This window comes from Candoia aspera, chromosome 5 (genome assembly GCF_035149785.1).
Source record: "Candoia aspera isolate rCanAsp1 chromosome 5, rCanAsp1.hap2, whole genome shotgun sequence".
Classification (NCBI taxonomy): domain Eukaryota; kingdom Metazoa; phylum Chordata; class Lepidosauria; order Squamata; family Boidae; genus Candoia; species Candoia aspera.
The window spans coordinates 13,024,983-13,041,588 of record NC_086157.1 but is presented as its reverse complement, the minus strand read 5'-3'; the positions used below and the strand labels follow the sequence as shown (position 1 = coordinate 13,041,588).

The 16,606-nt window shown below is 39.7% G+C and overlaps 2 protein-coding genes across 2 annotated transcripts in view; both read right to left on the bottom strand.

Annotated features, from left to right (window-relative positions):
• CXCL12 (C-X-C motif chemokine ligand 12) overlaps positions 1–16,606 on the bottom strand; it is a 277,761-nt gene that overhangs the window by 77,961 nt on the left and 183,194 nt on the right. The gene's annotated exons all lie outside the window — the stretch shown is intronic.
• The window catches only part of ERCC6 (ERCC excision repair 6, chromatin remodeling factor), a 62,323-nt gene that overhangs the window by 30,666 nt on the left and 15,051 nt on the right, over positions 1–16,606 (bottom strand). The window contains exons 6-7 of the mRNA XM_063304616.1: positions 11,702–11,830; positions 8,474–8,632 (exon numbers count right to left, since the gene is read on the bottom strand). Of these exons, the coding sequence (XP_063160686.1) occupies positions 8,474–8,632; positions 11,702–11,830 (288 nt within the window). The remainder of the gene's footprint in view (positions 1–8,473; positions 8,633–11,701; positions 11,831–16,606) is intronic.

Sequence of the window (16,606 nt, the reverse complement as noted above, 5' to 3'; positions counted from 1 at the left end):
TTTTGGGGGGTTTGTTTGCTTTTTGGTGTCTGACCTTATTGTACCCCATCCAGAGTCCTCCTTGGCTGAGTGGATAATACTGTAAACAGAAATCCCCTTTCCAGTTTGGTGTGATCAAACATCAGATAAACGGAATTGCACAAGCTAAACTGAATGATGGAATGGATGAGTGGAAGAGAATGAAATTATGGAAAGGGTAGACCTAGTGGAGTACCCACCCACCAGTTCTACATGTTCAGATTAATGTCTGACTGAAGTGATGTGACTGGACCATGTAAGCACTTAAAAGAGCTTTTTAACCTCTGCTGAAAAAGAGAGTGCACAGAAGACAGGGACAAAGTTCAGCAATGAAACTGCAGGCAGGACAAGTTTTATTAAAACAAAAATATACTTGACGAGATTCCTGCCTTTCCTGGATAGCCAAAATTAACCCATTATTAAATGCCTTCTCATTATCAAACTGGGAAATACAATAGTTGCTTCATTATGTATCAACATAAAAAATGAAATGGAAGTGTTGTCTAGTTCCAATCTTTCATCAACTTGATGCATCATTAACCACTACATTCTCTTTCACTGTTTCTTGTGAGTTTCCCTATCATGCTTTTCCCACATTTCACTTCTTGGCATCCTAACACCTGCTCATGATCCTGCTTCTTCTGTCTATTTTTCTACAGAATCCTCTCTTTGTGTGTCCTCATGGGAACATGGCATCTACAAATGTAACCAGAAAACATCTTTAATGCTACTTTCTTAGCATCACTTCCTTTCTTATGAATCAACAGTTTCATTATTTGTCTCTTTAAAAATTATTAAAGAGTGCAACTGTAATGCAAATCATTTGTATGCTATCTTCCAGACAGTACAACCATTTCAGGAAGTATCAACTTTTCCAACAGTCAATCAAATGGCCCGTAGCAGCAGCTTCTTAAACTTGTATGCTGTCCCACAACTAGCATCTCAGATTCTTCCTGGCTCCTCCCACATAAACAAACCTCACCATTTTGCCACTAAAGATAATGGATGGAGATGAATAGTGAAGTTACTGGAAAGGTTTTGGAAAGTGTGAGAGCAAACCATGGGGCAAGGGCATCCATAGGGAAAGTCAAAAAGTCAAGATGGCAGGGATGACCGTATGATCAAAGCCATGTCCCTTTTTTGTGTGTGTCATCTCCTGCCCGCAAAAGGGGGCAGGACCTGGATCCTCCTCACCATCTTGACTTCTTTTATTATCCTGTAGATAACCCTCCCATGGGGTAAGGATGTGGTACTTTGCATTCATTCTCAAACTTCATAACTATACTTTGTGCTGGACTGTGATTTGCTGCAATGCTCTGGGAGAGAGATCATACTAGTTAGATTTATTATCTTCTTACCAAACTCTCATCAAAAAGAGTGCCTATCACTGGTACCCTGGGAAAGTAATGTGCCTCTGTTGCACACATAATGTGAATGGCTGAATGCTGATCTCTCGGATTCCAGGTATTTGTGATCCTTTTCATGAAGCTACAGGATATTAAAGCCATAAAACTGAAAGAGAAAGACATAGTCCAATCCCAGTTCAGTAAATGAATTAAAATTAAACCATCCCCAACTAATAGCTGCCCAGACACTGCTTAAGTGCATGAAGAAAGAGGGAGTCAATCATAGTCTTAGGTAATTGGTTCGACAAACTCCTTTTCCTTTTAGGCAGTTGTCAAATCAATCTGCTTGTCTCCAGGCTAAACACGCACAATAGAATTGGGACAAGAGGCAGCACTTAAGTGTTTTTGGGAACCCAGTGGCCATTCCATTATGGGAATGTTCCTTTTTAAGATATTGAGCATTTTGTCCCCTCCTTCCCCCCTGGATTGTTATATACCTATTGTGGGTGTTACACTGAGATTCAAAGATTAAAAAGTGCAGAAAATCACACCATATTCATCTGGTGTGAACAAAAGAATTTCAGGGGCTGCAAAGAGCTCTGGGATTGGAGGTTCCCAACTTTCCATATAAATCTTCATTTCTGTTCTCAAAACTTGCTGCAATTTCTTTAACTCCATGCTAAAATACGATGCCTGTAACTTGACAAAATACTAAACGTATGGTCAGACTATGACATAATAAAAGAGTCACTATTTCTTCTCCTGGTTTGGAAACTAGGCTTCTACTGATGCAAACTCTGTGTTTGCTCTTTTTTCTTATCCATGTCACATCAGATACTGTTTGTGATCCACAATTTCAAGATCCTTTTCATAAGCATTCTTATCAAGCCATCTGTCCTCTCTGCTACACATCTGAATTTGATTTCTTTTCCCTGTAAGAACTTTTCTGTAGCAGCATCAGCACTGTAGAATACCCTCCCTGAAAAGATTAAGCTTTCTTGTTTTTTTGGAAACTCTGAAGACCAAGATGTTTCAGCTTTCTCCTGATTTGATGTTGCTATCTTTATCTTTAATGGTTTTACTGTTACACTGTTATATTGTCACTAGTTTGAGATGGGCGGCAATATAAAGTGAATGAATGAATGAATGAATGGTCTATATAATCAATGAAGCACACACTGACTTCTTTTTGGTATTCTTTGGCTTTCTCAATTATCCAGCATGCATCAGCAATAATCTCTCATATTCCCTGGCCTTTTCTAAAGCCAGCTTGAACATCTAGCATCTCTTTTTCCAGGTTGGGCTCTAATCTGCGTTGGATGATCTCAACCATTATTTTGCTACCATATGAAATTAAGGATATTGTACAATAGTTCCACACTCTGTTAAGTCTCCTTTCTTTGATATTGGAACATTGGAAAGAGGTCGACTGACCTCTTCCGATTGGTTGACCATTGTGTCATTCTCCAGATTTGCTGGCATAGCTTGGTTAGAAAATTTACTGAACCTTCTTCTATTGCTTGCCATATATCTGTGGGTATTCCATCAGTTCCTGTAGCCTTATAACTCGGAAATGACTAGAGTGCTGAGCTAACTTCATCTTCTAGTACCAGAGGTTCTTGTAAGTAAGGAATATCTTCTAAGATTCAACCACTCTGCTGCAGCACATTTGTGTGCCATGAAAGATCTGCAGATGTGCTGCACAAGTGAGGCACAAGTACATGATGGGAAGTGCTGTGTAGCCTGAACCTCGCCTCCATGACATCACCAGAGGTGGACTGCCTCCATTTCTCCTCCCAAGTCCCAGCAACCTGTGACATCATGGGACTTCCAGTTTCGCAACCCTTTAGTCTTGCCTGTAAGATGTGTGACTGCACAAGTCAGCACCATGTCAGTATGCCATGAGTTGAAAAAGTTTGAAAACCACTGTTTTACGGTATCTTGGATGCTGTGATGGAATACAGATGCTGACAGCTCTGCTGTACAGTATTTCAGTATACCCCTTCCATCTTTGTTTGAATCAGCTACTATCTGTCCATTGGCATCCTTTAGCATACCAATTCAAGATTGGAACCTCCTTCTGAGTTCTGAAAACTTTTGAAAAACTTCGTTTTTTCATGTCTGTTTCCATATTCAGTGTCTTTACAGATGTTGTAATACTGCTTCCTGTCTCTTCTAACAGCTCTCTGAAAGTCTTTGTTAAGTTCCTTCCTGAGATTTAATACCAATTTGATACCTCCAATTTGATAGAGAACCACTGATGAACACTCCTTGGATATAATGTTTGAGCCAGATTGCTGAGTAACCCACTTCACTGTCATGTCATTCAACCCACCTTTAACTAGTTTGCTAATTAGAATACTATCTGATACTTTCCCTAATGCTTGCTATAATCAAGATAAATTATGTCCATAGCATTCCCTTAATCTATTAAGGAAGTTATCAAATCATAAAATTATATATTATACTTTTCCCCCTAAATTTATGTGTTTACAGATCAGTAACAGGTACTGATGTCAAACTGACAATTCTAGCTTCCCAGATCTTCCCATTCTCTTTCTGAAGAGAGAGACACTTGCCTCCTCCAGACACATAGCACTTCTAGAATTGTTCAGAGATAATGCATATATACAGTAAGCTCTTTCAATACTTTAGGATGTAATGTAGACTTAAACATAGAAATTTAAACTTAACTCAAATAAATAGTTATTCTCTGACCATGTTTTTATCCCAGGCTTCAATCTATAGGAAGTATTTGGTTAACAACGGTAATTGGGACTCGAATTTCCATCGCTAAGTGATGTGGTCATAAAATGTGATATCACGTGACTGCATCGCTTAGCAACAGCAATCCCAATAGTCCCCATTGCCATCGTTAACCAAATCCCATGTTATTAGGTGAGGATCCACCCCAATCCAAACCATCTTGGTCCCCCCCCAGCCCTGAGCCTCATTAAGACTGCCTCCTCCTGAACTCCCCCCACCCACCTATCTCCCCCCTATCTCTGCCTTCCTGGGGCCTCCCTGAACAGCAGCACTGCTCAGTGGCAGCGGTGGTGCTGATGGCGATGGAGCTGAAGTAGAGGCCCAGGGCCTTCAGTAGTCTCAGCTGGCTACCACTGCTGCCAGACCTCTACTTCAGCCCCAGCATCTCCAGCGCTGCTGAGGAATGCTGCCTCAAGCTCTGCAATGGGGCCAGTCACCCCAGAGCAAAGCCCCAGCTGCCCCCACCACATGTTCTGCTGCCCCCGCTGCCCCCCGGTGACCTTCACCATCTTCCTCCTCCTGCCGCTGATGAGGCATGCCCGGCCTGGCCCTATGCATGGACCTTCTTCCTGAGGCTACACATGCCCTTCTCCAAGTCGCACGTGGCCTTCTCGTGAGGCTTCAGAAGGCCTCAGAAGCTTTGCAAAAAGGCTGTGCGTAACTTGGAGAAGGGCGGGCATGGCCTTCTTGCAAGGTTTCAGAAGGCCTCAGAAGCCCCTGCGATCCTAAGTGTGGACGGGCCACTCAGTGCTTGAATTTTTATCACATGACCGTTGGGGTGCTCCAATGGCTGTAACTCTGGGGACCGGGCATAAGTACCATTCATTCAGCACTGCCATAACTTTGAATGGTTGCTGAACAAATGGTTGTTAACTGAGGACTATCTGTATTCATTTGTCTTGCTCACAACTATTTGGTGGAACACATAACCTCCTGTTAGAGAAGATTAAGCCCAAGTAGAAGTTTAGATTCCATTTTATTGTTGTTTTCTGCTGGCATTTTGTTCTGTTTACTGAGTGGCTGGTATACTAATTATTTCTGCTTTTATTTTGAATATATATGAAGGAGCCTTTCTTATTTTTAGCATCCACTGCCGACCTTAATTCATTTTTAGCTTTAGCCTTTAGGGAGGGCCAAATAAACATCTCTATATTTTCTGGCTTCATGGCATGAAAGCTGGCTGGGAGACCTTGGGCCAGTCCCTCTCTCTCAGCCCAACTCCCCTCACAGGGTTGTTGTTGTGGGGAAAATAGGAGGAGGAAGGAGTATTAGGTATGTTCGCCACCTTGATTTATTTATAAAAATAATATAGGCAAGATAAAAATAAATAAGTATCTGTAGAGGACATTCAGAATGGTTTTGAGGGACAGGAGGAAGAGCCTCTACCAAGGCAATGGTCAGATAAGTGGGGTTTGAGCCCAGGCCAAAACAAAAAACAAAAAAAAACTTGAGAAAACATCTCAGACAAGCCTCCTCTTGACTTTCTGAAAATGTATTAGGAGTCTGCAGTCACAAAGATGTCCCTCACTGAAATGGCCTCCAGAGGGAAGGCACAAAAGGTTCTAGGCGAAAGCCTAGGCCCACTGACGTAGCCAGGTGGATACAAGTGAGAGCTTAATAAGGCTGTCAACACCTGAAAATCCTTAAGGGGAGTGGAATGTGAAGTTCCCAAATGTCCTACTGAGTGGACCTCTGTGTGCTACGGTTATTCTCAACCACAATCACAAAAAATCATTAATTATTACTGTCTTTACAAATATGTGGAATCAACAATAAAGTCTACCTCTTGTCACAATGCAGGCCACTGGACTAGCAAACCACAGAAAGCTCCTTTGTGTAGCTGTCTACACAAACTGGCTGGCCTGCACTGCCCAATGTAACTCTATACACTTTTTTCCCTGGGAAATCCTCCTTCGTGAACTATCAATGCAGGTATCTGTAGTTGTGCCTGCCCTTCATGCTCTAGGGGAATGAAAATGGGGGAGGGAAGGGGGCAGAACACCAGCAGCATGGGACTGATCAGCACTGAATTGATTTGGAGGATACATTATTACTACTAATTTGATTCATAAACACATTTCTGCCTAGAGGCCAAGCTATTCAAAAACCAAATTGTTAACCTGATAAAAAGTTAAAATCACTAATCCAAACTGAAAAGCCCTGGCTAAACAGGAATCCTTTATTTCCTTCCTTAGAGGCAGAAAGAGTGGGGCTTAGCACAATTTCCAAGGGAGACCATTCCATCACTTGGCAGCAATATAGGAGAAGGCCCTTCTGTATGTGCCCAGCAAATGGACCTCAGAATGTGAGAGCATCTTAAGACGTTTCTTCTCCTAGCCTTAACGTCTGGTTAGGTTCATATCAATATAAGTGGTCACTCTGATAGTCAGGTCCTAAGTTATTTAGGGCTTTAAAATGTCAAAAATCAACAACTGTGCCTGGAAAACAAAAGCAAGCAGTGCAGGTATTTCAACATGATCTCAATATAGTCCTTTGTTTATCCCATACAGACCTTGAGGCTCTCCCATGTTTAATGAGAGTAACTGAAACCGTTTTTTCCTTTCAATATTTCAGGTTAATACAACTGTGAGAATCTAGCCATCTTGATGGAGAGCAGCTGCTAGGGGCTAGTGACTGCATTGCCAGTTCGTTTTGGTAGCTGAACAAGGACTAGGCCATATCAATTTTCCAGGATTGTTTGAAATCAATTAATTAATTAAACAATCCTGGAAAATTGATACGGGTAGTCCTTGTTCAGCTACCAAAACGAACTGGCAATGCAGTCACTAAGCAAAGCTGTCACTAAGAGAAACAGTGACTGTGCTTATGATCTTACTTCAGCTTTCTTTTACTTTACAGACCTGCAAAGGTTGTAAATGAGAGCATTGGTTGTAAAGTTACTTTTTCACCACCACTGTAACTGCAAACAGTCGCTAAACTAGGCAGTCACTAAGCAAGGACTACCTATATGTGTAGGCTAGCACCCCATGCATCAGGAAGTTTATTAGGGTGGGGATCTTTGATCTTCTTGCTGACTACCTCTTCAGTCAGTGGGGAGGTTGTTATTTGCTTCCGAGATGGCAGAATGTGCAGATGTCCCAGCCCCATATTTTTTTGTGAGCCACCATCTACTTTCTCAGGGTCTGAGGACCCCATTACAGATTCTCTCTGGATGTTCTGTCTGCACAAGGCCACTTGTCCTTGTACATTTCATTGAAGACCCAACTGGAATGAGATAAGGTATACCATGGGTTTCCTACCAGCTGCCCAGGTATTAAAAGGATAAAGAAAGCAGGTGTGGGTACTTTACCACAGATGATTGCATGCCAAGCAAGTGTTCAGATCCAGCTATGTTGCTCCATTCAGGCTGGGGCTGCTTATAACCTTGTAGGTAATGCTGAAGCCCAAATCAGTAACAATTTGAGGTGCATTCCAATCAGCTTTCAGTTCACCACCATTATGGAGCCTGAAACGTCTTCCTGCTGAGAGGGTTCCCCAACTGCTTGGGCAGTTTTCATGTTGAGATATCTCCTCCTCCTGCTTTTTGCACAAACTCAGCAGTTTGCTTCTTCCTCTGAGGTATGAATGTATATGAACTGAGGGAAGATTTGCATTATCTAGAAATTATCTAGAAAGTCAAGACTGCCCTCCTGATTTCAGGGGCTGGCCTTTTCAATTTAGCTGGCTTCTTGAATTCATGCTTAGAAATGTTACTTACATTTCATTTTTTCCCAAATTTTCATTCCTTAAATATACATATATTTTTACACTTCTACAATGTCCAGAAATTTTATAGTATATCTATACTGTGGGTATGCTGTTAGTCCTACAGGAATTTCAAAGTATTTTTTATATTCATTCAGACTGGTATTACAAATATATTCTACTTACTCATTTATAGCGTACCTACCTACACACTCCAATATCATAAACACCAAGCAAATATTTGTATGTAAAATATAATACAACCTCTAAAAGTGTTACATCTAATTGAAAATTCCATAGTATGTAAACTATCAATATTAACATATCTAGAGCTTGTAAGTAATCCATTGGCGCTACCTAGCCTTACAAACAGTATTGACCCATAGTATCTGGTGAGGCTCATCTACAAAAGGAAGCATCAATGCCTGGAATTCATTAAGAGTGTTACATGTTTAATTTTTCCTGCCCTCTAGCTCCACTGTCTCATAAAAAAATTCTTTGATGTTCCCCAGTAAGAATTAAAGAAATATTGTAATTGAAATATCATTAATAATTAATACGTTTCTTCTCTATGGCAATACATCCAATGAAATATTAATCAAGTTTTACAGACTGACAGTCTGCAAAAGAGCACTTGCCTGTAATTTGTACCACGAGTCCTGATCTTGCTGTAGCTCAGGCCTGCCAAGAACACAATTATCTGGATGGTCTTGCCCAATCCCATCTCATCTCCCAGAATTCCTCCTACCTGCTGGCAGTGCAATTCCCAGAGCCACCTAACACCTGTCTGCTGGTACCTACAAAGAAGAAAGCAAAATAAGAGAGCAAACAGTGATTATAACATGGATTAGTTGTACATAATGTTTGGATTCTTGCTATCATAACATTGGAATGTATATTACAGCAGGGCCATAATTACACGTTAAAAGGGTTTCGAATTATACTAAGACATTTATTTAAAGGGTATTTCATATTTAATATTACTACTACAATAGTTCCCTGCCTTTCATCAGATCTGTAAGGACAATGTTTTTAGCAGCCTAATAAGTTGGGGGAGGTGTTGAAAGACAACAGCAGCTTCCTAGTAACCAAATGGTCTGTTCAAAGGAACAAAGAGTAAAATGGTTTCTTCAAATTAAGATGATGTTTTATTAATTGCACTTCAAGGGCAAGATAATAGCTGGGTTCCAGACAACGTACTTTTGATGGATTAAAGGGAAGGGGGTTACATACAGATGCGGGGGATGGCAATGATACATAGACTGGGCTGAGTTTTTCTTTTTCCTCAGGTGTTTTGGGGGGCATTAATATTTTCATCCTTTTTAGGTGCAGTAAACCTAATTTACAATGTGAGACACCTTTTACCTATTTCTTGCCTCAAATGGCAGGCAACCACTGAACAGTTTCTGGAAGCTGTAGTTAAAGAGCTGCAAAAAAGATAGGACGGCCAAATGACAATTGGAGGCCCAGATTGTCCAACTATGTGCTAAAACTTGGTTTATGAATAAAATCGAATCCACACATTTTGCTAAGCCATAATGTGGTTTATTTGGCTTTGGCTTAGCTTATGGTATAAATCCAACCACGATATGGTTTAGGGCTTAGTGTAATCACAAGCAAGGGTGGTTTACTCAGCAACCATGGTCAGGAAATCAAAACTTACCAATGTAGGAACCTGCAGCTGGAACTATACATTACAGTAAATCAAACAATCAATATTATGGTTTAGTGGCACCATATATGAAACCAGTCAGTATTATGTAACAGAGCAGGAACAAAATTCCCAAACTTAATTTCTATATCCATTATTATCCTGGGCACAATCCACCCTGGGGGTGGGGGTGAGAAGAGCACTGAAATAAATGTTAACACAAGTTCCAAGCCAATGAAGCCAAATTAAAATAGGCAAGAGCAGAAGGCCCATACTTGGTAAATAAATTAGGAGGAAAAATAGACCAAATAGAGGCAATTCTACAGATTAAAGTTAATAAACAATTCCAGATCCGTGACTGAAACTGTCAATTAGTCAACTGAAGCTTGAAAATAAATATCTATTTCACATTTACTTAAAATATGTTTCCTTCCCACCCCACTGCGGCTCTTCTGTTAAAAGAGATTGTGGTGCTGACAATCTCTGCCCTCAGGCTTAACACTGAAAACATATTACAGCCCCAAGGGAGAAGGGGAGCTGGAGAAAGGAGAAAAAATGTGAGTCGGGCAACGTGTCAAGCAACATTTCTTACAATGACCACCTGGAATGGAAACAGTTCATAGAGCCACATGAAACAGCTGTCACGAGGTGGAGATTGGGGGAAGGCCAAAAAAAACTATATAGATTTTCAGCAGAAATGAAGCAGGCAGCTAGGATAAAGAATGGGTTTTAACAAATTCTGCCATGCCCATCAGGAACAATTTGTGGGAACACAAACAATAATTTTAAAAGAGTAATTTGATGGATCTGTGAAGGGCGATTGCTATGATTACATCTCATGGCTTACCGGGATGGTCAAGTGAGGTCATAAAGACACTGTTCTCTGAAAGCACTACAGCAGGCAGAGGGATCTGTATCAGTTCACTCTAGCAAGTAACTCCAAAAGGCATGGCTAACATCTAACAGCTACAGGGACTCTGTCCTATATTGGCATACCAACCTATCCACAGCACTCTAGGCAGAGTGTATTCATGATCCGGCTTCTTAATCTCCTGTAACCTTTTCTCATCCACTGATACTCACAACAGCTTATCCAATATTTCTGTGACTCGTGCAGAGCTCAACAATGATTTCTACCGCTTGTTTCAAGCCACCTCTCTTTCTCTCCTCCACACTGCAAAATAGAACTTGCACAGTCCCCTCCGCAGCACAACGAAAGTTTCTAAGCCTTTCTCTCTAACAGTCAGGGCTGCAGTAAATAAACAGAAGAGCACTTCCATATTTTATAAACAAAACATTTCTTTAGCACAAAAAGGACTGATGGACATGCAGATTAAACACACTAATTACACATCTTAATAGGATGCATGGCCTCACATATGACAGCAATTTTCACAAATATCTGAAGTGTGATTTATTAGAGCCAGAACCCTAGCATATGACCTATTTCAACACCGGTCTCTGTTGAAGTGACTTCCGAAACTCTTCTTTCCACAAAGGTATGTTGAAAGAAAAGTTTGAATATCTTTGAAGATACTCAAAGATCACCTTCCACATGTTTGAACAACGCTGGTGTTCCACAGACCATTTTCTAAGAAATACTACTCCAATCATTTAATTCCAAAAGTTGCATGTAGGCTACTTAATAACAGAACAGACTTATTTATGAAAGAACGGAGAACAGATACAGTTAAGTTATAGGTTTTTTTTTCATATCTAGACACTAAAGTCATCCCTTGACAACCTACAAAACTAAGCCTTGCATCCCAAAATATCCAACAAATTGCTAACAATTCCAAACATTTTAAGGCACTTTCCTCATTTCTGAATTCATTTTATGGTATTTCCATCTTCTCAAATACACTTCAGTCCACAGGCCACAACAGTCTATTGTAAATATGATCAAATGAACTATGCTAATTGTTCTTGATATAGCTAACCAATAGAATAATAATAATAGTAGTAGTAGTAGTAGTAGTAGTAGTAGTAGTAGTAGTGAACTGCTTTCTACCTCCCTTTCTCCATTTCCAGTCCTTCAACACTTCCTCAAAATTATTCTGGGACTGACAAATGGAGGAAACAAGAGGTTTCTTTTTTAAACAAAGCTTTTAAGAATGTACATTTCATATTCTTATAACCACCCAGAGGTCACATTTTTGTGTTCATTCCAGATCTATGGATAATGAGTCCTATTTAGCTCTTTTAATATACTTACTTGTAAAGTTTCTTGAAGAGATAACCCGGAACTTTAAAACCCTCAAGAAATTCAGCATCACTTTCATCAGACTCTTCCCCTGCCCTCAGTCGCCCTTTTTGGTCTTTTAGTTGCTGTCTGTGCCACCTCCTGAAATTGCAGCAAGAATCACCACATCATTACTAAAGTTAGAAAACTTGATACTTTAGGCAGATCGGAGAAGAAAAAGTAAACCTATTTTATGTAATCATCATCATAATAAATCTTCAGGGCAAAGCAGGGCTGCTCTGGAAATGGACAGAAATTTAAGCAAAACAAATCAACACTTACAATATCTAGACACAAAATATGCAACCCAGAGGTTAATCACTAAGCCCACCAAAGAAAAAGTGTTGCTATGGGATCAGTTCCATCACAGTACTGCACATCCTTTAAGCAAAGGACATTAGATCTAAATATTCTCTATCAATCAATCTATCTATCTACAGTTTCAGCCTTAGAGATATTTTAGCCAGGCAATACCAATCCAATTAATTTGAAGGGCTGTATTCAGGTCGCCATGAGTCGTAAACGACTCAACTGCAACTAACAACAACATTCTTCTCCTGGTAGCCTGTTCCATTCTCATTCAAATCCTAAGATCTGGCCATAATGCATCCTCCTCCAATTCATCCCAACTTGATATCCAAGGCATTTTGCTGCCCAGAGTGGATCAGGCAGCATGACTAGTACTAAAGGTCTGCTAAATTAAGTTAGTGCCAATGACAGAAAATACTGTAACTTTCCTTCAACCTGACCTCATAGGCTGGTAATTTAAGTAACAATGCACTGTTCAGTGTACGCTGTGAAAAAGTCACAATACACTCAACTGAGTTAGGCAGATGAGTAAGTGAAATAAGCTCGCGCGTGTGCGCCTTTAAACCAGTGTAAACCAACTATATGACAAGTCCATGCAGTTTTCTTGGCAAAATTTTCAGAAGCGACATGCCATTGCCTTCTTCCTAGGGCTGAGAGAAAGTGACTGGCCCTAGCTGGCTACTCCCCCGTTTCCCCGCTCCTAGTCCAGCACCTCAACTACTATACACCAAACTGTCTGGGAGAAACTTATTTTGAATTAACGTTATTTCATAATATAAAAGTATTATGCATATGAGGGTTTTGTTCTTTTATGAGATCTAAACTTAGAAATGAAGGGAATGATAATTTCTCTTAAAAATTCAAAGTGGAAACTAGGTAATTCATGAAAGAGCAGATTAAATTTCTAGTTTTATTCATAATAAGCATGAAAAAAAAACAAGTTTTACACTCTCTAGAGAATGAGGAAATAGGGTGCCCTCTGGTGCATGATAGACACATATCCACCTATTTATTGAAAAAGGTAAAACTACATTGTACCGTCTGTACTGGCTCTTCAATTGGGAACAAAATGAAAAAAATATTCACCAATTCCTTCCAAGACAAAAGGTGAAAAATTGAAGGGAAACAAAAAGCAAACAGAAACCTCCTAGGGGTATGTTTTCTGCTTTGAAATTTTGAATTTTTTTAAATGACTGAAAATATAACATATGAGGATTTTTCAAAATACAAGCTTGCAATCTTTTAAAGACAATGGCAATACCTGTCTGCACTGAATATCCTATAGATTCAAAATGTAATTCCATACTTCTAGAGAATGTGACTGTCTTTATGAGAGAAGCATACGGGACCTATTGTAAATCACGAGAACAAAAGTCCTGAAGTCTCATTTAACAAAGGGTAAGTGGCTTCCCACAAGTTGATCTGTAACACCCACCAGTCCTCATCAGTCACCAGGCTCCTTAAGCCCAATGAGAGATGGAACTGGGCCACATATTGTCCCGACCCGATTAAGCAGACAAAATGAAGTGGTCTTTGGGACAGGGGAATTGTCAGCCCTTCAAGGTAGATTAGACTAGGAAACTAATGTCATGTAGGCCAATGTTGTTTTTATTGTAAAGTTATAGTAACAGAACCTTGTAGCTTCCTTTTATCTGTTACCTTGGCAGGGGCTCTTCCTCCTCTCCCACAAGGCCATTCCCTCTACATAAATCAACACAGGCAATTAAGACGAGGGATGCAAAAAAATTAGCAATGTGCCATTTCCTTGTTTTGCAACTATGGGAGGAACCACTGAAATACCAGCTAAAATCCAAGAGAAGCATGTTATGATATACCATGAGTTAAAAGCTGCAAATTACTTGTTGATAAATTATTTAATTCATGCAAGGAATTCAAGGGGATCAAGGAGCCATTTATACAGTACAAACATTTTTCATGTTTTCCATGCCTGTTTCTTTCAGAAAGTTGAAAGTACTATGTTTACAGATTTTAGTATGGATAGAGTCTCAATACTACATACAGATAAACTAGTTCTCAGAAAAACAATTACCACAGGGACTGCTGCAAGTCTATATGATCAGTATAGGGTTAACAGCATTGATGGAAGCAAACACATGCTACTGAACCACCATGATTAAAAAATACCTTTTTCTACGAAGTATTGATTTTGTTTCCTGGTATTAAATGGGGTGAGATCCTGTTTAAGGCCACACAAGGCTTTGAACAGCAAAGTGAGCAGGACAAGTACATAGATGGGGGGAGGAATTAGATTTGACCAGGTGAAGTAGGCACATGTGCACATTATCCCCCGCCCCTTGCCTCCAAAGTTGAGAAAAAAGGCCTGAAAACTTTGTCCCTGCATATCCAGGACCACCCTGAGGGCCACCAAGAGATGGCCAATTACTCAGCTCAGAAATTGCATTTGCAATTGTTGATGGGTTAGGGAGCGTTGGTTAGTGTGCTGGGATTTGCTTTTGGATGTTGGTTTTATTATGGTTTTGTGACCCACCAGAGTTGTGACGCATAAACACATGAACAATAAAATAACTCATGTTACGAAATTTATACATTTTGTATACTCGTGTTACTTGAGTCTCCCTAACTTAAGACAGTTGAACAATTTTTTCATAAGCACAACACTAACCAGTGACACACTTGCGTGGATCCCACAGGTAGCAACACTAGCAGAGCGATCTATGCAGTTTTACTTTTGCACACTTCTTTGTCTACCTCTTCTTCTTGCCCATTGTAAAGAAACTGACACTTTCAATTCAATTTCCCAGATTGCAGGACCTGGCTTTTCAAGAGGTTCAGGATGTAGCATCAAAATGTCATGAGTACTGATGGCGAGCAGGAGGGGGCCTCTATCCAGGAGGGAAAACGCATGCATAGTACTGAGGAGTTAAGCAGCCATTCAAAGAGACACAGATCAGACCCGCCTTGACTTTTGGGGTTTATCTGTCTGGGTTTTCCCACGCTTCTTCAGTTTGTTAGGATTTTCTGTCTTATGTAGCAGTAATAAACACTAGAGACCTACTCCTCGTCTCAGCGTGATTCCTGACGGTTAGGACACAAAACCTATTTCAAATCCTGGCATGTTCTTGCTAACCAAAGACACAGCAAAAACAGAGGGGAGTTGTTTATTTATTTTTCAAATTTCTATAACCACCCATCTCCCCCTCACAGGGGGACTCTGGGCATATATTTGAAGGAGAGGTCTGAATTGAGCCACTGGGTTAAAAACTGTTTCTCGGTATAAATAAATAAATAAATGTTCAAGTCAATTAGGTATTAATTAATTAGGTATTAATATTTAATTTTTTATTATGGATTTCACACTTCACAACATCTTAGAAGTCTGAAGCACCAGAATCTCAAATCTGCTATATTCTTAAGAAGCATCATGTTTGACTCCATGCTCTTGTTTATATCTGTAAGATTTAACATTTTTACCATTATTCCTCATTTTTACCTTATCAAAACAGTGCTTTACTCAGTATTGACCAAGCCTTTCTTCTGGAAAATTCTATAACAATCGCTGTCTTTAATTCAGGCAAACTAAAGAATATTCAATATTCTTGAATAAGGTTGTTTTTTAAACTGTAAAATATTTCATAATATGTGCAGTATGTTTCAAACTCAAAATGTCCTTTTTCATGTCCAAAATAGCTCCCCCAAATTGCATAATTTCAGTATAGCTGGATGATCTGTTTGGACATAACAGCTGTTTCAAATTTATTTATTGGGCTTATAGGCCATTACAATCAACTGACTGAGCATTGTACAACTCCTCAAGTCCACAATTTAAGTTAAAATACATAATGATTAAAACCAAAACCATATATGATAAATCAATCATATATATGTTAGGAATCAAAAATTCCAAAACCACAATCAAAAGTAATTAATCATTAGTCAAACAGATTCATTCTTCTTCTATTATACTTTTAGTAATTATTTCCAGATCCATAATCCCTATTTTATTTCTTTCATTCTTTTTCAGTGTCTAACTTTCACAGCTGTAATTTAAACCAATATTTTAAGTATTCAGTGTTGTTACTGAAATACTTCTATTTTTCATGACTTTGTCTCAGTATCATTGTCTTCTGTTCTAACCTTCATTCCTGCAAGGAAAAGTGCAATTCTTTACATGAATGGCAGAATTAAAAATTAAAGATTTATCTTTATAAACTAGGATCAGGTATATGCCACCGTGATGGCACATGAAGACAATCAATCAAAACCAACACAACAATCCCCAGCTTTCCTTGGGGCAGGGGCATGGAGATACTCTGTAGGTGTCTTGGGGAGGGGGGCTTTGTATTGCAACATGAGATCATCTGTGGCGGGATGCTGTTGTGATGTTAGTTGTGCTCAATAGGAGTTTACAATGGGAGTAAACCTAACTTTTGCTACAGACAACTGACCAGAATGATGGCCAGCTTGTCTTCCAGTTTGGAGTAAAAAGCATGTGCTGGAAGAAAGGCAGTCTGATTGTATGGGGGAAGAGGCAGAGAATGAGCATTTCCAAGGTTAGTCCGAGAAGGAAATAGGTCTGTATTCCTCACC